The sequence below is a fragment of the Microtus ochrogaster genome, chromosome 8, assembly GCF_000317375.1.
Source record: "Microtus ochrogaster isolate Prairie Vole_2 chromosome 8, MicOch1.0, whole genome shotgun sequence".
In the NCBI taxonomy this organism is placed as follows: domain Eukaryota; kingdom Metazoa; phylum Chordata; class Mammalia; order Rodentia; family Cricetidae; genus Microtus; species Microtus ochrogaster.
In genome coordinates, this window is record NC_022015.1 from 1,100,619 (window position 1) to 1,123,754 (window position 23,136).

A 23,136-nucleotide genomic window follows, 5' to 3' on the forward strand; every position below is an offset into this window, starting at 1 on the left:
CGTATTACTGAGGTCTTTGGCTAATCTCTATGGCCTAAAGTGATACCTGGTGCAGATTGGATATGCAATGTGGGTTGACTTAGCAGGTAGACTAGCCAGGCCACTTCCTAGCAGGGCCACAGACTCTCGCAGGGCAGCTGATGTGCCTAGAATAGAAACTTGAAGACCTCAGGGGCTCACACTTGTACAGAAGCATAGGTCTGGTGTGTGGTCAGCTCCTGGAGGATACTCCAAAGCCACTGTTCCATGCAGCCTCCTACCAAACCCCAATTATACCCACCCCCAACCTTCTGGAAAGACAATACAATATGCTCTCATGAACACAGTTACCAGACTCAACCCTCTTGAACTTATCAGCTGGGTCGCTAACTCAGGCGAAATCTGAATTTCCACTTTATGGTCAAACTCAGAAATATAGGTCAAACTGTAGCATATCAAATGCACTTTAACTTTTTTTAAAAAAGATTTATTTTATAGCCAGGTATGGTGGTGCACACTTTCAGTCCCAGCACTCAGGAGGCAGGAGCAGGTCAATGAGTTCAAGGCTAATCAGTTCCTGGCCAGTCAGGGACACAAAATGAGACCCTTTCTCAAAACAATACAAGTGGAAATGCTGAGAGACTGGAGAGCTAGCGAACAGTTGAAAGCACTGACTGCTCTTCCAGAGAACCAGGGTTTGATTCCTAGCACCCGTCTATTGGCTTAAAGTCTGTCGTCTGTAACTCCAGTCCCAGGGAACCCAACACCCTCTCTGGCTTCTTTGGGCCAGACATGCATGTGGTGCACAGACTTACATGCAAACGGAACACCCATACACATAAAATAAATTTTAAACATTAAAGTCAAAGGTTTATTATTTTTACATTGCATAGGCATGTGTGTGGGTACTATGTGCACCACATGCATGCAGGGCCAAAAAAGGCCAGAAGAGGGCGACAGATCACCTGGAAATGGAGTTACAGGCAGTGGTGAGTTGCCTAGAGTGAGCTGAACCCCGTCCTCTGGAAGAGCATCAAGTGTTCCTAACTGCTGAGTCATCTCTCTATTCCATTAATGACTTTTTTTAACTGAATATGTTTAAAAACTTTTTTGGAAAAAAGGTTTCTTATAACCCAGACTGGCCTCAAACTTTCTACATCACTGAGGGTGTCCTTGAATTCCTAATCCTCCTGCTCACACTTCCTGAGTCCTGGGATTACAGGCGCCACTGTGCCTAGCAAGGAGCACAAATTCCTGAGGAGAAATTTCATCCAAATAAAAATTAAAAGTTCACTAGGGCTTCAAAAATGTCAACGTCTCCTGGCATGGTGGCACACACCTTCAATCCCAGTACTTGGGAGGCAGAGGCAGGTGGAGCTCTGTGAGTTTGAGACTAGAGTGGCCTACATATAGATTCCAGGTTAGCCAGAGCTACATAGTGAGACACTGTATTCAAAACAAAAAGCAAAAATTATAAAAAATGTTATTAATAGATTAAAAATATTGAGGTGTAAAACCAAGTTCAATAATAATGAAATATTCTGTTTTCTTTTTAAATGCTTATTAAACATTTTTTAGTACTTTGGTAAACAGAATTATGCGCTATAATTGCCACAGAAAGAACAAAACCCTATGGCTGTGTGTAGTCAGTCCATCCATTAGGGAGAGGGAAGCTTGATTGACAGGTCTCTTTTTGGGGGACATTGTATTGAGGGCCAAGTCCAGGGCCTTGCACATCTTTGGCAAGTGCTCTACTACTGAGCTACATCTCTAGCCCAATAGGCTCTCTTCTTTAGCCACTGTAGTGAGACTTTTGCCTGCTGGGAGGTGGGGACAGGGGATTAAAATGTTTAAAAGCTCAATAATCTTGAAAAGTTTATTTGAGAGGAGATCACTATGCAGTCCCACTGCACAGACCAAAGTGACTCAGCTGTGGCCTGTGAACAGGTGTGTGGCCCACCACCAAAGGATGACAGTGGCCTGCGTGATGTCACTTCTCTCAGACTCTCTCACTCGGGGAGAAAGAAAAAGAAAGGCTCCGGGCGGGGCCAGTCGCTCCTAGCACAGGGAGTCTTGCGGTACTGGCCTTGGACTGGTGAAATCTCCCTTTGATGACGATGGATAACTGTCAGGCATCGAGACCACATCCTAGAATTCTCCAAGCCTGAGCACAGTGCTCCGTGTGACTGAAGGCATGGGGAAGGCTGCTGCACCCAGCCCTCTGTGCTTGCTGTGCGCGCTACTGATGTCTCCAGAGAGCTGCTCTTGCCTTCTCATTTCTGATTCTTTTAAAAACCATCTTTTTTTAAACCATCAGTGCTTAGAACTCATGTATTTAGGATTAACCGAGCACCACAGAGGCTGAGGGGATCAGAACCCTCCCGTGACTCAGATGGCCTGGGTGTCTGGCCTGGTCACCTCTGCACGAGTACAGGTGCTTCCTGAGAGAGGACTGGCCTTGGAGGAAGTGGAGCTGCAGCCAGAGTGGCCCTTCTGTGGCTTCCTTTGCACTACAGACCATCAGAGGAGGCCATTCAGCCAGCCCTTGACACCTCCAGGACACGTGCCCACACAGTGAGCTGGTACTACTTGAAGCCATCTGCCATCCATCTGAAGCTGGGGGAGAAACCCAAGTTCAGCTTCCCAAGATATCTGTATTATCTATAAAAACTGAGCTGTAAGGAGTCGCTGAACTGGGCATGCTGTCAACCCGGTGACACTCCGGCCTGTGGAGGGTAGACGGCTTCAGCCCACTGCCCGCGGTGGACACTCTTCTGGGTGGCACGTAGGAAGAGTCATTTGTAAGGCCGCAGAAACCTTGACACTTTGGAACGTAGCAATCGGATGAAAGATCTTGGAAACATCTCCCGGGACTCCTGGGCTGTGTACTTGAAATAGTTCTGGGGGTGTGCCAGGACATCAAACAGAGCCTTGATCAGTTTCTTATCCTGAAGATAACAGAATGTTTGTTACCAGGCCAAAGCACTCAAACCTCCTGGCACTTTGCCAATGAAATCATAATGACTCACTATTGACGGGAAGGTCACTAGCTAGAAAACACTTGGTAAAAACTGGCTCCCCTGATTTTTATCTTCGCTCCAGGTTTAATTTTCCTTAATTGTTAATAATAAATATACATTACTTGATGAAAGAAATTTTGACATATGACAGTTGTTTTTTTCTCAACTGTATGAGATCCAACATAGAAATTTGGAAAACAGCTTAGGGTTAGTGATAGGTGAGAATTTGGCATTAATTACTTACAAGCATCTAAAATTTTGTGGGCTTTGAGCTCATAAACTAGGAGCCAATGGTCTTTCACTGTTCAGGCTGAACATAAAAACACTATATGCTCCTGACTTGGATTTGTAAGCAAGCACCCTCCACAGACGCTCAGTGTAAACAGAGCCATTGCGCTCATGAACTCCCTGCGGCTGTGTTTGCTGACTAGACTAGAACAAGATCAAGCCAGAGTCCCAGGATGGGCTGGTGAAGAGCTCACAAAGCCCCGCCCTTAGCTGAGGAGCAGTTGTTGGCTGCTGGAGGAGAGACACTCAGTGTTCTTCAGAGGTATGGTCCTTGGCAGGCTGAGCCCACTCCAGAGGCTGGCCCTACGGCCATGTACATACACTAGTTATATGTACTACAACTGGATTAATTGAATTCAGTGGTTATTTTAAAAAGAAAAGAGACCATGAAACTAGGAAAGGAATACCTTGAGCAGGGTCTGGTAGGAGTTAGGAGAAGGACAGATAAGATCAAACTACATTTTGTGTGTGTGTGTGTGTGTGTGTGTGTGTAATACATTGTATATATAAAATGTATTATATAGATAAATAATTCTCAAATATATGTTATATACATAAAACACTAATGCTTATATATAAAAAATACTAAAGACAGAAACTTGACATTTAACAAAGTTAAATCACAGGAAAGGAGGGAGCTGATCTTGGTCTCCTTGGGCTCAGTGTCTGGAAGGAGGAGCTGTGTGTGGGGAGCTTATGGCTCCCTTCCTGTCTGCTGAGGCAGGTACTCACCTTCAGTATTTCCTGGTGGTTCTCAGATGCGTAGAGCCTGCCATCTCGAACTATATCTTCAATGAGTTCCTGGTAGTCTTCTGGTGAAATAAAGGACACATTTGCTTCTCACTGTTTAATTCTTTCCAAACCCACTGTTGTGTCCCCGAGAAGCCGCCTTCAGTGTCTGCTCTCAGAGAACCTTTCCATTCTGACAGAGAGAGGACAAAGGCGGCCGGCAGCTCCACTCAGCTGGCATCTGCCCTGCCTCCCTGCCCTGCCCTCCCCTCCGAGGAGCCTTCTGTGCCTCCAGCCAAGTCCCATCTTCTACCTCCCACACCAGATGCACCCTCTCTTCCCAAGTCAAGGACATTTGTGCCAGTGATGTTGCACATTTTCCTGCACACCTTTCTGCTCATTCCCACCAGTGCGAAAACTGATCTTAAGGATATCTTGTTTAACTCCATCTCTCCCGCCAGTCCTCCATCTCATGTCTCTCTTCCCCTTTGTTTCCAGAGCAGGGTCAACCCTCACGGTCTACAAGTGAACTTTTCCTCTTCTGAACCCATGGAGCTTGGTCCAGTCGCAGGCACTCCTCCAAGACTGCCTACTGAGGTCCGCGGTGAGCTTCATGTTGTGTGTCCCGATGTCAGATGTTGGTCCTCCCTTTCCTCATGCATCAGTAGCCTCTGACCTGGCTGGTCACCTTCCTCCTTCATCCAGTTCCTCTCTCATCTTCAGAACACTCCGCTTTGGGTTTCCCGCTATTTCACTTGCGGCGAACTCCTCGACCAGCAAGAAAGAACGACCACGACACGAGGATTCTTCTCAGATCACGCTTTACTGGAGTGCACTTGTTTGAGAGATAACATGAAGCGAAGGGGGCCCGAGAGCACTAAGGCAACTGCTTATATATGGAATTGGCACATGGGTCGCCCTGTGATTGGCTGCCACCATCAGCTGACACCAGACTACATCGAGATAGGCCTAAAGGACCCTCATCCACTGCGCATGCGGGAAGCGGGGGACAGGCAGCTCTCAAAGGCATAGCCAAATATGGAGTTGTTTATAACCAACAAGACAGGATGTGGTGCCATCTTATAATGGCGATCTTGTCCGGCTCCCTGCATTCACTGGCAGCTCCCTGGGGAGTCTTTGCTCTCCTCTGTCCCTGACCTTTTCCTGTAGGAGGCTCTTGGGACTGGGTGCTTGGTAGTCTGCTCCTACCTATGCTCCCTGCACTGTGAGCTCATGTAGGCTTTTCTTCCCTCTCTAGTACCTGCCACCCCCACTGTTTTCCGTCCTTGCATTGGATAAGGTGACCAAGCATCTGAGAACCCAGAATGGCTGACTCTTCTCTTTAGTTGGAATAGGGCTGGGGATGGAGAACTGACTATCTGAGAAAGAAGAACGTCCTTTTTGCCTTCTCATTAATCATTTCTTTGGTCCTGGCACACACATTAAATGCAGTGCACACAGTATTCCTGCTCCAAATGTAACCTCACCCCACTCTAAAGTCTAGCCTGCTTCCCATAGTCATAACTCAAGCAAGCATATGCAGAGCACAGTGCTCTCCAAAGCCAAGACACATCAGAAACTGCCTCTCTGTACGCATACCATGTGCTGAGAAGCCACAGGAATTAAAAGAGCATCCACGGAGGGTATTGGGAGCACTCCCAAGAAGTTTCTTCAGTCCAGAGATGGTGACGGGACACTCCCACTGCACAGTTAGTGCTTGATGCACATATGGTATCATTGCACACACGGTGTCACTGCACACACGGTGTCACTGCACACACGGTGTCATTGCACACACGGTATCATTGCACACACGGTATCATTGCACACACGGTATCATTGCACACATGGTATCATTGCTGCTGCTGCTGTGGCCCCTTTGCTTTGTTCTAATGAATATATATTATAAGAGCACAAATTCTAGTCCAGCTTGGCTTGCAGGGTGACTCTGTGGGCTATAGGACCCTGTATCAAAACAAGCATACCAACAGCAAAGCCCAAATCAATAAAACAAATCAAGAGAATAAGTTTTATTATTTTACTCTAAAAAAAATAGGGTCTAATGTAGGCCAGGCTGGCCTTAAAATTGCTAGTAACCAAAACTAGCCTCGAATTCCTGATGCTCCTGCCTCTGCCCATAGAGTGCTGGATTACAGGTATGTGCCCCCATGCCCCATTTTAGTTAGTTTTGCACCCTTGTTCAGTGTCTGGACATCAGAGGACTGGCTGGCTTCTTTCCATAAAGGGGATCTACTATTAGGAATACAAGTTGTCGTGTACTCTGGTGTAACAGAAAAAGACTGGGCTTTGCCATTATACCAAATGCTTCCAGACTGTTGTCTTTAACACACAAACACACACACACACACACACACACACACACACACACACACACCGTTTCTAAGAGTTCCTGTGTTTCCTGGCCCCCTTCTGCCTTTCAAAACACAGAAAAGTTCAGAGATTAAAAACTCAGGCTCTGAAGTCCCTAGACCTGGGTCATCCCAGTTCTGCAACTTTGCCATGTCTGGATCTCAGGTCAATTACTTAAATCTCTAAACCTGAGTGGCCTCATCTGTAAGGTCAGGAAGTGACTGGGTCTGATTCATGGGATGACCACGAGGAATGTGCCCCATAAAAGCCACTGTGGTGCATACCTGGTGCCCAGCTGGTGCTCAGGAATGCCCAGTGCCTGTCACCATGACCCTTGTTTGCCCTTCTCCAGAACGTACTCATGTGCTGTGATCATCCCCACCCACCCCCTCCAGCTCCCGCTAGGATCTCAAGTGCCCCCGGCATATATGCCAGGAGGCTGGGCATGGCCTTCATACATGTGCAAACAATCTGCCAACTGAGCTACATCTCCAGCCCTTGCTTTCATATTTTTTCTATTAAAAAAGGGGACATTTCTGCTGGTGTCTGTGTTGAAGTCTGTAGCCAGTGGCACCGCAGGAGGGCTTAGGAACTATGTGAGATGAAATCAGAGGGCTATACTGAGCCAATCCTGCCCTTCGCTGCCCTGGGCAAGCTGACCTAACATCTAGCTGCCCACTACAGAAGGAGAGCAGCCCCTGCACTCAGAAGAGAGGGCCCCCACCCCTCACCACAGTCCAGGATGAATCTAACCAAAGGGAATGCCTGTAGGGGAGCTGACTCCATCACCACTGAGGCAGATAGCCCCAGTGGTTCTATCTGACCTGACTAGCTAACACCCAGCCCCGCAACTGGGCCTTGGGTTGGCCCACCCTAGCATCTACCCCATCTAGGGTCTGCTGGAGCTCACGAAGGGACTTGTCCTGCAGAACAATTCCTGCAAGACCTCCAAGACCCAGGATACCCCAGAAGAGCTCCGGTGAGGATCCAGTGAGGACGGTGTACAAAAACCAGTTGCCAGTCAAGCTGATGGGACAAAGGGGTACACTATATGACACACCGAAGCCTCCAGTGCCACCAGGATGGAGAGGCAGGAGAGAAGGAGAAACAGATTTTCCTGTTTCAGGGGTGTTTTTTGTTCTGTTTTTTTTTGATGGGTTTTTCTTTTTTCTTGCTTTTGTTTACTTGCTTATTTGCTTATTTTTTTTTATGGAGGGGGATGCATCAGGGATGAGGGGGGATACAGGCACACCAGAAGGAAAAACAAAATTGGGGTACATGATATGAGACCCCCAAAAATTCAATAAGGGGGGCAAGCATTTTGGGGGTTGGAGAGATGGCGCAGCCGTTAAGAGCAATGGCTCCTCTTCCAGAGTTTGTAACTCCAGTTCCAGGGGATCTGACATCCTGATACTGGTGTACATAAAATTAAATTAAATTTTTAAGAAGGGACACTTAGGGGGCTGGAGAGATGACTCAAAGGTTAAGAGCAATTTCTGCTCTTCCAGGGAACCCAGGTTCAAATCCTAGCACATGGCGGTTCACTGCTGTCTGTTACTCCAGTTCCAGAGGATCTGACACCCTCACACAGACATACATGCAGGCAAAACACCAATGCACATGAAATACAAATAAATAATTACTTACTTTAAAAAGGGGGACATTTAATATATCACAGAGGCAGAATAGTGTGACATATGAAAATGTCTCAATGTCTTGATAACGTTTGCCCAAGCCTTAGCGTCTACTTGATTTCCTCCCTGTCCTCACACACAGGAGAGCTTGCTGAACATCTGCTTCCAGGCAGAACTGGGGCTCAATGTCTCTGTCAACAGAGTCCCAGCAGTCAGGCTCTGAGAGGCCTTGTCCTGGGTAGAACACGTTACCGAGGCAACCGCAAGGCAAAGCAAGAGCCTCGTCCTTGCCGTTCATTAGAAATAAACTACGTAAAGTGAGCTAGGAAAGCCGAGGATGGGGTCTCCTGGCCTAGAAATCTTTAAGGACTCCCTATAAAATTAAGCCTACTCTCCTGAGCTCGGCATTCAAGGCTACTTACTGCCTACCCCCACCCTCATTTATCTTCCCACGCTCCCTACCCACTGGCCAGATCGGACCCTGGCTGTGCCAGGTGCTCTATCCTTTGCCCTTTTCCTGAATGTTCTTCCTCTCTGTTTATACCCCAGTCCAATTTACATATTCTTTCAAGACCCAAACCTCTTGAGACTGACATGTTCTCTCGAAGTCTACTCAGAATAATTGCTGTCTTCGGCCTGGTGTGGGAGGTCCTCCTCCTACAGCTGCCTTCAGCACTGGCAGTGTGGTGTGGGAGGTCCTCCTCCTACAGCTGCCTTCAGCACTGGCAGTGTGGTGTGGGAGGTCCTCCTCCTACAGCTGCCTTCTGCCTGGTGTGGGAGGTCCTCCTCCTACAGCTGCCTTCAGCACTGGCAGTGTGGTGTGGGAGGTCCTCCTCCTACAGCTGACTTCTGCCTGGTGTGGGAGGTCCTCCTCCTACAGCTGCCTTCTGCCTGGTGTGGGAGGTCCTCCTCCTACAGCTGCCTTCTGCCTGGTGTGGGAGGTCCTCCTCCTACAGCTGCCTTCAGCACTGGCAGTGTGGTGTGGGAGGTCCTCCTCCTACAGCTGCCTTCTGCCTGGTGTGGGAGGTCCTCCTCCTACAGCTGCCTTCTGCACTGGCAGCGTTTGTACCCACCTTGTAAATCACCTACAGCAAAATACACACTTCTGTGTTCTGGCCACTATAAATATTTGTTGCCCAAGTCTCAGAATCTAAGTAGATTCCCAGGGGTTAGAAGGATGCAGAAACATCATCTGACTTGTCCAAGATCACAGAGTCGACAGCAGGGTCCAGACCTGGAGTTAAACCTCTTCCCCTTCTCGGGAGCTAATAAATGTCACAACCTTACAAAGTTAATATACTTTTGAGCAATTACTATCTGCCAGGAACGGTCCCAGTTTAAACTCTTAATGTTTAGTCAATGATATTCTTCATCACTCATTAAGAAAATACGGCTTGCAGGCATGGTGGTGCACACCTTTAACCCCAGCATTTGGGAGGCAAAGGGAGGAGGATCTCTGTGAGTTCAAGGCCAGCCTGGTCTACAGAGCGAGTTCCAGGATGGCTTGACTAGAGGTATAGCTCAGAGTTAGAAGCCCTGGGTTCAGTCGCCACCGGAAATCAAGGAAAGAAGACTTAGAGATGGTAAAGCACTTACACAGGTCCTGAAAGAGATGGCTGGCCACCTGACCCCACCAGCCATGTCCTCACACCTGACTCCATACACTTCCCTGTATTTCCTAACCTGTCCTTTTCCATTCCTACAGTGAGTGTCCCCAAATGTCTGTTTAAAATGTGGCCCCAGTGAGTTAGCCATGTCCTTTTGCCTCACCATGCCTGGCTGGCTGAGCGGGTGTGCTTGTTAGCATCTGCCAGCCAGCTCAGGAGCCAGTTCCTTCCGTTCAGAGCCCAGCCACACCATCTCTGCCATGGCCACAGCCTGAGCTTCCCAGCTCCTGCTTACCATCATACGTCACGTAGGGGACCTGGAACCCTCGGGCACTGTTCCCTTCATTGGACTTGAACTGAATCCACAGCTTCTTTGACCTGGAGGTGAAGGCGATGGGGCGTTCGTAGGTCTGGCAGGTTTCATATGTGGTCACAGAATTTGCTGAAGCTGCCAAGGGAAGTTGGAGGGTGTGGGGTTCATGGAGCCAGCAGGCAGGAAAACTTGACACCCACACAGTAAATTAATCTCAAGAGTTCCTGGACTGGGGCAACAGCTCCCTTGGTAGAGTGCTTGCCTTGCAGACATGAGGACCCGAGTTTGATATGCAGAACCCATGGTTTGTTTTGCTTTGTTTTTTGTTTATTTTTTTTAAGGCCAGATAGAGTAGTCATGGGATAGCTGAGACACATAGACCTGAGGTTTGATGCCCAGACAGTCTAGTCTACTTAATAAATACCAGGCCAATGAAAGAACCTGTCTCAAAAAGAAGACAGATGGCATCTATTGACTGAGGATTATACTTTACCCCAAGGAAAGGCAGAGTAAGCCCCACCTGCCCTCAGCAGACAGCCACAACCCAGGCTATCCCATCCACAGTAGGAATAGAAAGATGGCCCCAGGATCCAGACCCAGTGCTGATTCCAGGCAAGCGTCACTCCCTTATTGTAGCTGTCTGGGAGTACACTACACATTCTATGAGCTTGATCTCATTGATTCCTCTGTAAACCATAGAGGCTGATCAATTACTACCTCTGTTACAATGAGGGCTTGTGGTAAGGACAGGATCCAAACCCTCATCTGACTTCAGGCATTCGAACCACTAATAACCGTCATGGCACTCTTGAACTCAGAGCATGTAAGACTGAGTTTATCAACATTCCATCATGGAGAGGGCAAGAGCTCATGACTGCACTACCCCCCAGGGCCTCTGCTCCGTCATCTGTACAATTCATGGTTGCGTGGAAGAGAGACATTTTCTTTAGTTGTGTGGTCCTTGGGAAGGTGCCCATGTTCTGTAAATAACATCTTGTCCATGCTCCTAGGTCAAAAAAAGCAAAACAATTTCTTCCCCAAAGACAAACATAGAAGAGAGACTAACTGGGAAGGAGAAGGGGATTACTTAGAGAGAGACACAAGAGGATAATGGTGGGAGAATACGATCAAAACATATATCACATACATGTACAAAATGTCATAATGAAACCCATTTTTTTTGTTTTGTTTTTTGAGACAGAGTTTCTCTGGGTAGCTTTGGAGCCTGTCCTGGAACTAGCTCTGTAGACCAGGCTGGCCTCGAACTCACAGAGATCTGCCTGCCTCTGCCTCCCAAGGGCTGGAATTAATGGCGTGCACCACCACGCCATTAATTTATAAAAGTGGTATATACCAGTAAATTTAAAAAAAAAAAAAAGGAAGGAAGGAAGGAAAAAAAACCCACATGACTCCTTCCAAGCACTTACAGCTTGAACTCTTTTAGTCCTAGCAACCCTACCAGGCAGCGGCAGGATTTCTCCAACCTGACCCTCCCAAGAAGACCGCAGTGAGAAGCTTAGAATGTCCACCCGAGGTCAAGGGCCCAGAAGGAGGTGAACCTGGGCTTGAGCAAACTCTCAGCTCTGTCATCAAGCTGCAATGATGGCAGCATCCTTTATAGTCACCAGAGGCTGATTCGGGATAATGGGAGGGGCCGTCCTTCCTGGCTGGACCAAGTCTTTGGCTTTGGACATGCCTCCCTAGAGTGAACAACGTCAAGTCGGCCCCACTTGGCTACAAACTCATGTCCCATCCCTGTTCTGCTATGAAGGAAAGAATCTACTAGACCTCATCCTCACATTTAAAGCTGGGGGAGGGGCAAGGCATCAGGTTTCCCAGGCTGCCTTGGGAGGGGAGGGAAGCCCAGGGAGAGACGCACAGGTTTTCCGCATCACCAGGTAGTCACCACAGTCATCTTCTATGGGCAGGAAGATCTCGGGGACCACGATCAGGATACGGCGTTTAGGCGGTGGGTTGATGGTCCAGGTGCACTCCGAGTTGGCAGGGTAGTTCCCAGGGTAGTTTGGGGACTCAATATACCCTGTGAAATCCCCCAGCTCCCCTCCACACTTCCTGTCTAGAAAGGAAGTGCCATGAGTTAGGAGGGCAAAACACTGTCATTGCTTTCTAGACACCCCAAGGGTAGTGGAGAGTAGCAGACTCCCTATAGCAAGGAAATGACGCCACCTCGAGAATGCCTGTCCTTCAGTGCTCATGGCCTCTGTGGGTGCCAAGCAGCCCTGACTCCCCGAAGCAGCCCAGGCTCCCCAAAGCAGACCACCTTGCAAGCCTGAAGACACCAAGGTCGACACATTTAATCTTTGCTATTTTGTTTACAATTCTGTGTGTCAGGAGAACCTTAACACTGAACTCAGAACACAGCTCACAGCTCAGTAGAGAATATTTGACCAAGACCTTTTTGATGCAGATAAAACATTTTTTTCACTTTTCTGTTTAAAGCCACATCTTATTTTTCAGTGGAGAAGGAAGTTTCAATCAGCTGTTGGGTGCACTTGGACATGGAATGAGCTCATGGGTTCGCGCTCACTACCTCAGCGCTATTGCCAGGCACTGGCTCCCCGACATGTCGCCCACAGATCTGGGGCTCAGCTACAGACCCAGTCAGGAGTTCCTCGGGGAACTTACTATTTAATACTGTTGGGTAAACCTGTACTAGAGACTGTGACTTGGATTTAGCAGTAGTACAAAAATAATATTAATAACTAGGCTTTTCTTCTGAGAGGAAACGGGGAAGCGAGAGTCGTGGAATTCAGCCTGGGAAACGGTGTCTCCCAATGGACAGCCACGGCCTAGGGGGAAGGCTGGGAACAGAGTCATCCTGGTATAAGGAAGAACTCCCCCAAAAATGAGTCTTCCGAAAATCTCGTCTGCCAACAGATGAGGCCCCGTGGACGCAGTGAGACCGCATCACATATATATTCAGTAGCAGTGTCCATAGCTACAACTACATAGACACAGAGGGCATTTGGCGCTAGGGCTGTAGCTCCGCGGTCACGTTCCTGCCTCGCATGCACGAGGCCCTAGGAGTTCAAGCTCCTCTACTGAACCGAAAACAAAACACAAACCAACTAACCCAGGATAGAAAGCCAGATAACCTCTCACCATAAAGTGACACTGACTCCACGGTCCTCTCAACCCCAAGCGTCTCCAGTCTGGGGGTCGGGGGCTTCCTCACTAGTCTGGATGGTGGTCACTATTAGGTGGCCTTCACTACAGAGTTTCACATAGCAGGCAATGCAGGAAATGCCCGCGTGAGCAAGCCCTTAAATGGCCCAGTTTTCCACTGCTGAAACTACAGATCATACTCTAGCATGACATCCCAGGCCTCCTTTTCCTGGCCCACCAGCTCTTCTTCTGTGCTCAGGTTCGAAAGTCTGCTCCCAGAGGCTTTCCACTTGCCTAAGCCTCGGCTTCCCTGCGGACTGTCTGGAACATGAAGCTCTCTCTTATCTGCCCCATCCTCCTTCCATGCTCTCCAAAGACCTTTCCTCCAGAGACCAGTCCCTTGCTCCTTCTGCATTCCTCCAGCCTGGCTCCTGGCAGCTTGGCCAGGCTGACTTAGCAGGATGCTGGGAACAGGGCAGGCCCTCAGACAATGCATGTTGAGCTAGGCTGAACTAAAATTATCCTCCAGGGGCAAGTCCAGCCGGAAGTGTAGAGAGGAAGCTGGAGTAGCTCGGGGACACAGGGTGCACTGTTTTCAGCACTTGCTTCAATCCCCGCCCCACACACATAAAAAAGGTGAGTACTTCTGGGTCCTAGCCCTAGCTCCCACTTTAACAGCCAGGACTGCATCCCTCTCTCCCATAGCACCAGTCCAACATCATACACATGATCCCGAATGAACCTGGAACCCCAGCCTCCTCAACACCCCTGCCCAAATCTGAACCAGGCCCTTGCTCTCTAATGCAGCCTGCGAAACTCCTTAGAGAAAAGCCTACTTTTACACTGCGTTATGTTGGTAGAGCCATCAAAGTCCGTGGTAGTATTCCCCGGGCAGGAAACACAGTTATTTTTTCCGAATTCAGGCTGGTATGTCCCCAGTGGGCAGCGGATACATCGGTGTGTGGTGGTGTTGTAGAAATGCCCAGGCGAACACTGAACTGTGAAGAAAAAGACTATTTTTAATCAAATGCTTCAAGGCGTATGAAATAAATTATTACGCCTAACTGAAATACTGCTTTCCTGGCAAGCTGGGATTAATTAACACTCGATTCCCTCAGCAGCCGGAGCGAGCGGAATTTGTAACAGTCAAAATGCAATCGAATGCATGGACCAGGCAGCAGAGGTCACCTCTTAAATCTTCGGGGTGGGAACAACGAGGGCACAGACTGAAGGTGACTTGGGTTTCCCTTGGGAGAGGCAGGGAAGTGGGAACCTGGAGGGGGGAGGTAGGCCTGAATGGGGGTGCTGAGCGAGCAGCTAGGCCAGGACACTGTGCTAGAGGAGGATTAGAAGGTGGAGCTCAGGAGGTCTGCTTGTAAAACCTGCTCCTTGCTGCCCGGTCATCAGACCTGTGTGAGCAGCCTAGGTGGCTGGGGCGGCCCAGACTGGGTCACATCTTCACAGGACCCTTGGGAACTCAGGAGAGAAGCGGAGTCCAGAAAGGGGCAAGCAAGTACTCACCTCTGGTTTCGCAATCCTGGAAGGAGGTGGCTCCCAGATGTTTAGTGGGAAGACCTCCTCCACACGGGAGGCATGATGTGCGGCCCACATCAGGCTGAAAGGTGCCCAGGGCACAGAGTTGGCAAGGGGCAAATCCATCTGCTGAATATTCACCTGGTTGGCATAGACCTGGAGGGAGTAATGGCCCTGGGTGAGGGAGGCTCCTCAGGGAGGCCATTCCCCACCCCTTTGTGAGGCCCAGTACCCCATGCTGACATCAGTTCACACATCAGTGAGAAGCACCCAGCCAGCCTCACCGGGATCCTCAGGAGGAGGCGGGCAAGTGCACACAGGCCCACAGAGCCCAGCACAAAGACGGGCACCAAGAGGTCTGCTATCTGCTTCTAGTATGAGAAAGGCCTAACGTGTGGAGCCTTGGCCAACACCCTACGCAGGAATCGCTTGTAATGGGGTGGGACTGGGGTGGGAATGGAGTGAGGGGGCATTAAGCACCCTCTGCTATGGAGACAAGCTGGCTATGAGGCACAGAAGCCCACCCTCACTTAGAAACTGCCAGGCCTGACTTAAAGGGCCTCCCATTGCACCGGTTACTCAGTTGCTTCTCTTGCACAAAGGTGCGTCCTGGCCGACCTCAGTCAGTGGACCAAACCTAACTAATTCACCCCACATGGACAGAGGGACCCAGTGACACTGGCTTTAAGTGTGGTTCCTTTTCCCCTCTCCAGATGGGGAAAGGAGGCAGACATTAATGAAGGATCCCCAGAAGCTCTTTTTCGTTAGGAAGCGGCTTGTTGTTAACAAGATGCTCTAGAGAGTCTGTGTCTCCTGCAGCCTCACTTAAATACATCCTCTGTTTATTTGTGGGATTTTTGGTTTATTTGGGGATTTGATTTATTTTTATTTTTACTTATTTATTTGATTTATTTGGGGATTTTTCCAGTTAATTTTTTACTAATTTTGTATTAGGATGGATCTGATGTATTCTGATTACTCTCTCCCCCACATTTCTCTGCCTCTCACCCCTATTAATGCCCCCTCATGACTACTTGTCCCTTTTCTAGATTTATGTGTTTTGGTATTGTTTTGTGACCCATTTCATCTAACCAGGGCCCTTTAGAGCAAGCGATGGCTGAGGTCTGCAGTGCGCATATTTACCAAGTGAAGAAAGCATGTAAGCATAGCATTTATATTGTTCTGCAATGTCTTCCCCATATTGTTGTCTTTATATTTGAGACAGGGTGTCACGTAGCCCAGGCTGACCTCACACTTAACCAAGTAGTCAAAGAAAACCTTGAACTCTTGATCTTCCTGCCTCCACCTCCCAAGTACTGGGATTACAGGTGTCCACTACCATGCCCCACGGACGCAGGACTGGAACTCAAACCCATCCATTTGTTCCTGTGGGCATCAGCTAGGGCGTCAGGTGCCAACCCAAGCACTAGAGGACTGATAGTGAACATGGTCTCTGCTTGTGGGAAGACCAAGGTCCAGTGCGTATCAGCCAGAGACTTCAGGGTGCCTCCCAGCCTTGGTCTAAACAATGGCACTGGGGTTGGAGGAATAGGAAGGGACAGACTCCTTACTGCCACATTCAGACACATTCCAGGCTTCTGGGATTTTTAGGGCCCCAAGATGTCCTGGTCTTGGGTATGGTTCACAAGGGACTTGTCCTTCCTCATTTTGGAAGGTTCCATTTGGACATAAAACGCAGCTTTCTTGTAATCCATCATAATATGTCCCAGGCCTGCACTGACTAACCAAAGGGGAACAGCCTGCTCCATGTGGGACAGAGGCTGAGGAAGCTAAGGTGAGTGCTAGAGATGAGGGTGTTTGGGTGAAGAGGGACCACACTCCCCGTGCAAACCCCTTAAAGACAGAGTGTGCACTGTCTCTGGGTTCACACTCCTATCACCTCCGTCTAATAGGTCGGTACCTCCCTAGTCCAGCTGGCTGCCTGAGGCCATAGCACTTGATGATGAAATATTGAAATATCACGTTGATTGGTTTGGTTTGGGTTTTGCTTGTTTGTTTAACTTCAGGGCTCTCAAAGGAGAATAAAGGTGAAAATTATTCATTCTGTCTCTGTCTGTCTCTGTGTGTGTGTGTGTGTGTGTGTGTGTGTGTGTGTGTGTGTATTTTACCTGAAAGCATTAGGGATTGGGCCTACAGCCTTACACATGCTAGTCAAACACTCTACTGTTGAGCTATATACAGGTCCAGCCCTGAGGGAGGTGTTCTGAAATCCGCCTGGCAGCATCCTGAAAGGCCTCCTAAAGGAAGTCATATTTGAGTCAGGTCTTGAAGGATGGCTAGGATCTCCCCAGCAGAAACGGGCTGTCCCAGAGGTTCTTGCATGGCCATATTGGAAGAAAAGGAAGGGGAGTTGGTCAATGGAGTTCCTGAATTCCAGACACTGGGATTTTATTCTTTGGGGTGGGGTGGGGTGGGGTAGTCACTGGAAGGAGCAATCCCATCAGAAGCTGTGTTTTCCTTCAGCCACTGCATGGGTAAGGTCTTGAGGGGCTCATAAAACAGCATACTTCAGATGCACAATAAAATGCATTCCAAAGCATAAACCCTTGTAAATGTTCCAGAAAGAATAAGCAATAAGAAAATTCACGACTGTGCTTCTGATGGCTAGTTAATTCGAGATTCTGATGGTGCTAGTTAAATAAGGATTTATGCCCTGTTCTACAGCATGAAAATGAAGTAAATATACCCAATTTGGCTTCCTATTTCAGCAGTCAAACATCACCCTTGTGGTCACCCCTAAACAGCCTTTCTGTGTAGCTGACATTAAGTACCTACTGTGTACACGACACCATGGCAGGCACTTCACCTGTTTATGCCATGTATCCCTTAGCATAGCCCTGGAGAGCAGGTGGCAACACTAGCTCCGGTTTGCAGAAAGAGAGCCTAGGAAGAGGGGCCTAAACAACTCAGTCCGAAGTCTCACAGCCTCTGTATGGAATACATCTTTGGTGAGGTTCAGAGCTTTGAATCTAAGAGAGGGGGGTCTCCCTGGCTTAATGGTTAGCACCCTGAACTCTGACTGAGGAGAGGAAAAGGTGACTTGACACAAGAGGAGACAAAAGCTCAGGCCTTTGTTAAGCAGCTATGGGGCTGACGAGAACATGTTCTTTTTAGAACTTAAATCTTCCAGGAAGTAGAAGAGAGGAGGCACAGACAAGGCTGACTATTGCAGATCTCAGCTGTCTGAGGGAGTGCTTATCCTACGTTCGGGCAGCTTGAGCAGGGGAACCTTAGGGTTAAACAAGGTAAATGATCTCTCATCAAAACGTTCAGTGCGGACACATCTCTGTGAGTTCAAGGCCAGCCTGGTCTGCATAGCCAGTTCAAGGCCAGCCTTGTCTACACAGCAAGTTCAAGGCCTACATAGTAAAACCCAGTCTCATAAACAAATGAAAGTCATTTATTTCATACTTTTCATTATTCTCTCAAAAATATTATTAAAATAAGGTTTTATTTTTATCAGAATGAGGCTATGCAATATTTCAGGTATTATTTCTACAGTTAGATGTACTTAACCAATAAAATCTACACTTACATTTAAATCTTAACACTTGATATTGTTCATATTTTTCTCTTATTATATTTGTGGGTTATTTTTATATGAGTTTGTGACTTTTCAAAAAGATTTATTTTATTTGTAAGGGTGTCTTGCCTTTATACGTATTTGTGTACTGTGTGTGTGCCTGGTGCTTATAGGAGCCACACGAGGTGTCAGGTCTGATGGAGGAAGGTCATTGGTTAATTAAATAAAGAAGCTGCTTGCCCTGATAGGTTAAAACATAGGTGGGAGGAGTAAACAGAACAGAACTCTGGGAGGAAGAGGAAGTGAGCTCAGAGACTCAACAGCTCTCCTCTCGGGGGCAGACGCCTCAAAGAGACACGATGCTCCACTCTTGCGGGCAGAGGTGAGAGCTCTGCTCTCTGAGGCATACGCAATGAAGCTCCGACCCAGGATGGATGTAGGCTAGAATCTCCCTGGTAAGCCACCTTATGGGCTACAGCAGATTATAAGAGATGGGCTAGTCCAGGTGCGAGAGTTAGCCTAGAAGAGGCTAGATAGAAATGGGCCAAGCAGTGCTTAAAAGAATACAGTGTCCGTGTAATTATTTCGGGTAAAGCTAGCCTTGAGGGCAGCGGGGTGCTGGGGATGCAGCCCCGCTGCCCCAATTACTACACAGGTCCCCTGAAACTGGAGTTACAAATGGTTGTTAACATCATATGCGTGCTTTTAATCAAACCTAAGTCCTCTGGAAGAGCACTGAGCCCTCAAAGAGTTTGTAATTTTGTTATAACTGAAATCTTAACTGTGAACCTACCTTGCTTCCTCGGCATTCAATATTATAATGAGCAGGGTGCATATGTCCGTGGCAGAGTCTACACTTCGGACCTGCCCTCTTCACCACAGCCTCATCTGGTTTCTACCCCCACGCCGCTTCTAGCCCATGTCTCATGGAAAGCTGGGCTGAGTTACAGACAAGGCATCCACGCATCATGCTGGATCTCACCCGTCCATCCCAGTGTCGATAGTGGGCTGGTAAATAAGAGAATAACTTTTATAGATTTCTCCAGCTGAGCTGTCATGGAGGCTGGCGAAAAGCAAATCGATGCCGGCCTGACCAGAGTGCCTCTGACCTGCGCCATTTCTACCGGAGGAAGAGCCGGCGGCAGAGACCTAAGTTATAACTGTGATCCTAGCGGCAAAGTCAATCGTTACGTGGAGGCAGATCAACACGATGGGCACCAGCGGCTCCTCTGGAGGAAAACACCGTGCCCATGTTCAGGCCTAGACCTGTGTCTCGCTGCACAGGTTACCAGGATGGTCCCAGGACTGTCTGCGTATGGCTCTACCTTGAAGCCACTTACCCAACCCCCATCCCTTGTCAAGGTTCCACTTGAAGAGGCCTCACATCTTCCCACATCAGCTGGGATTTCTGAACTGATCAAAGGGCTGCCCTGTGGTCAAGAAGAGCGATTCTTTCTCCCCACGTGAAAGGCCTGCCAACAACCCCATCTTGTCAGTCACAGTTTCCATACAGAAAGACCCAGGGACAGAAGCCATGCCACACACCTTCCAGATACATTGGCTTCCTCCACAAGGAACACACGGTGGAACCCTGACTACCAGGATGCAAGCCTGGGAACGGCACTGTGCGTGTGCGCTGGATGGGACCTCGATCACATGGCCCAGTTGCTTCTCTCTTCCCCTTGAGTGGCCTGCTTGTGCTGCTGCCCTCGGACAAAGGAGGCAATTGCCCCCAGAACACTTCACCAACACAGTAAAGCTTTTGTGTGCTGTCAGTGACCATTAAAATCCTATTCCCAAATCCCGCACAGCTGTTTCTCCTCCACTTAAAAAAGGGGGAAAAAAATACAAGAAAGCCTTTCTGATGCAAAAGGGCAGAAAGCAGCAGGGACCAGGATTAATGGTGACAAAGAGGCCTAAAGGCTTGCCCTCTTTTCAGCTCCGAGGGCTTTGAGTATTTCAGGCTGTGGGCAAACACTATGGTCTCTCTGCAGCTAAGAGCGTGAACCTAATAAAAGAGGCCACTCTCCAGCGCCTCACCGTTGTCTTAAGGATTGAGTCTTGACTTCTGATGGAGAGCCACAAGCAGCCCATGCAGATTCCCAAGGCATCCTGGGGTGGCTGCTTTGTCCCAGCTCCCAGGCAAGTCTCAAGGCAGGGCAGTGGCTAGGATCCTGGCTAGAGCCTGCTTTAAAAGAATACCCCAGGATAACAGGACAAGCAACTCCTTAGACTGAAGAACAGCCTTTTCATTGTCTTTGCAGGATATTGGAGTGCACTCAGGGTTGCTGTCTGCAAAATCCCCATGGTTTAGGTCTAGAAATGAGCCCAGCTGGGTACCTCCCTTGCGGGGAACCCAAGCGTGTGTTACGTTCTCTTCGTGCCTAGTTAAGTGGGGCCAAAATTTCACTTCCTTTAAAGTGACTTTTTGGCCCTCAGTTTAAATGCCCCCACCCACTGGAAAGCTGTGCTGGGCCCTCTGTGTGTATTGTCGCTTGTCCTTGGAATTTCATTCTTTCTTCTTAAATTTCTTTTACATTTTATTTACTTTGTGTGTGAAGAGGAGTACAGGCCGGAAGACCACTAGGGGCAGTCAGTTCTTATTCGTGGTTTCCAGGGACTGAACTCAAGTCATCAAGCTTGGTGGCAGGCACCTTCACCCACTAAGTCATCTTGCTGGCCCTGCCCTTCAGTGGTGCTCATGAAGAAACATTAGCGTCTTCATTTAACAATGATACCGAACAAGAACTATGTGCCTAGTGTTACTCTAGGAGCTGGAGATACAGCAGAGAAGGGGATAGATATGGCCCTATCCTAATTGCGACCTTGTTCTCATGAAGAGGATGGATAAACAGGCAAAGGATCACACAGTGAAGTGCCAAGCAGGGGCACGGTAATGCAAAGTAATTGGTAATGCAGTGTCCTGGGGTGCAGTGTCTGCATGTGTGTTTCAGTAAGGTGGCTGGGAAAGACAGTCCCGCCATGAGAGTGTCTAGTACAGAAGACAGAAGACCTCTGTCACAGGAATGGGGGAGTGGAGATGTATTTTAAGGGGCTGAAACAGGAGAATTACAGGTTTGAAGACAGCCTGTGCTCAGTGAGACCCTATCTCGGATAAATAAAGGGCACACACCTATAATCCTAACACCTGGGAGGCTGAGTCAGGAAGAGCACTGTGAGTTCAAGGCCAGCCTGGGTTACATAGTAAAACACTGAAAAGCAGGCAAACAACCAAAAACAAAAAACATAAACAAACCCCAAAACAACCAAACAATATAAAACAAGCAAGGCAGGTTGTGTGGGATCTTGAAGGCCATGGTAAGGAAAGAAGGCTTACAGAAGTCCTGAATGCGCAGACGGTGTGACAGAAGTCCTGTCTCTAAGCCGTCTTTTGGCTGACGGATGAGAACAGATTGAGGGCAGGAAGGGGAAGGAGAACACTCAGAGCCTGTGAGGACAGACAGGGGAAAGGAGGGTGGTTTGGAAGCCAGCCAGCAGTGACAGTGGAGGAGGGGACACTAACTGGGCTCAGGGGCCTACCTGTAGGCAGGACTGACAGGATTTATCGGTGGAGGAGTGAGGGGTGCGGCAGGGAAGATGCCAGGAAAGCTTCAGCTTTGGACAGGAGCCACTGTATGAAGAGCAGGGCCGTTTCCTGAGGAGGAAAGGCAGGTGTGGTTGGGGAGGAGAAGGAGGAGAAAAACAGGGAGTTTGGTATCCATCCAGTGTTGATCGTTAGGACACCAGCTAGCTCTCTGTGCTCTCAGGAGGACACAGTGCACTTTGAGGGTTTACTAGATGACTCAGAAGTGTAAGGAAAACATTCTTGGATCTCTCTGTATTCATTTCTCTGTATTAAATAAGAAACAAGCCTCCACTGATTATGTATATGGTGTAAGACCGGCCTTCAGTCAATCCACCTGTCCAAGAGTCACGAGACAGTGGGGATGATGGTTCATGTCTCAGCAAAGAGCACTGTGGGTATCCCACAACTCTGGCTATGTAGACTGTGGGCATCCCACGTCTCTGGCTACGTAGACCGTGGACATCCCACAATTCTGGCCATGTAGATGGACTGATAAATTCACTTCTTGCCATGCACTCTGGTGAATTACGATTTGACTGTGCCTGGTCAAATCGATTTAATTGATTATAATATCTAGTTTCAAACCAAGTGATTAACTGCCATAAAATCACAGGAAGCAGCTGTGGCTGCCTCCTCCTAGGCTGTCTGCCCTGAAGGTTGGCACAAGCACTCAGACAAGACAGAACCTGCCAGGGTGGACACGTCTCCTACCGCTACCATTAGCTCTTGGTCAAGCCGTATCACCAGACAAACAGTCATGAACCAATCAGATCTGACAGGAGTTCACACAAAGCATTAGCAACAAAAGTCTGCCTTAGAAATGGATTTACACCAGTATAACCAATGGTGAACCTCGCCAAGTTGAAAAGAGTCTACCTAAAGAGGAATGCCAGTTCAAATTATGTGTATTTAATCTCTGACTTGTTCTATCTTTTGCCATTTATTGTTTATATTAGCTAGTAGTATCAGAAAATAGTCATAAATTCATATGTATATTAAAGAGACAGAAAGATACACATTTAAACCATAGAAAGAGAGGGGTGGGGAGAGTGAGAAAGACAGACAGACAGACCTAAAGCTGAATAGGGCAATTAGGGGGTTGTCATTTATTTATCTATGGTGGCATTTATTTATCTATGGTGGCATTTATTTATCTATTTATTTATTGTGAGCATGATTTGGACATTCTGTACATGTAAACACCTGTGTCCATACACGCGGAGGTCCGAGAGGGGCATCAGCTGTCTTCCTTAGCACTATCGCCCTGTTTTTTGAGGCAGGGTCTCTCGCAGAACCTGAAGCTCACTGTTTCAGCCACCCTGGCTGTCCATTGAGCTCCTAGGCTCTGCTCGGCTCTGCTTTCCAACACTGGGCGACGCCATATGCAGCCATGCCCAGTTTCTACAG

General features: G+C 48.3%; 1 protein-coding gene across 1 annotated transcript in view; it reads right to left on the reverse strand.

The window, feature by feature from the left end:
• Positions 1-1,495: 1,495 nt before the first annotated feature.
• Positions 1,496-23,136, reverse strand: part of Scube2 (signal peptide, CUB domain and EGF like domain containing 2) — a 72,509-nt gene continuing 50,868 nt past the window's right edge. Inside the window, exons 17-22 of the mRNA XM_005350984.3 lie at positions 14,588-14,755; positions 13,903-14,064; positions 11,820-12,017; positions 9,923-10,075; positions 4,020-4,099; positions 1,496-2,927 (exon numbers count right to left, since the gene is read on the reverse strand). Of these exons, the coding sequence (XP_005351041.1) occupies positions 2,775-2,927; positions 4,020-4,099; positions 9,923-10,075; positions 11,820-12,017; positions 13,903-14,064; positions 14,588-14,755 (914 nt within the window). The 3' untranslated portion in view covers positions 1,496-2,774. The remainder of the gene's footprint in view (positions 2,928-4,019; positions 4,100-9,922; positions 10,076-11,819; positions 12,018-13,902; positions 14,065-14,587; positions 14,756-23,136) is intronic.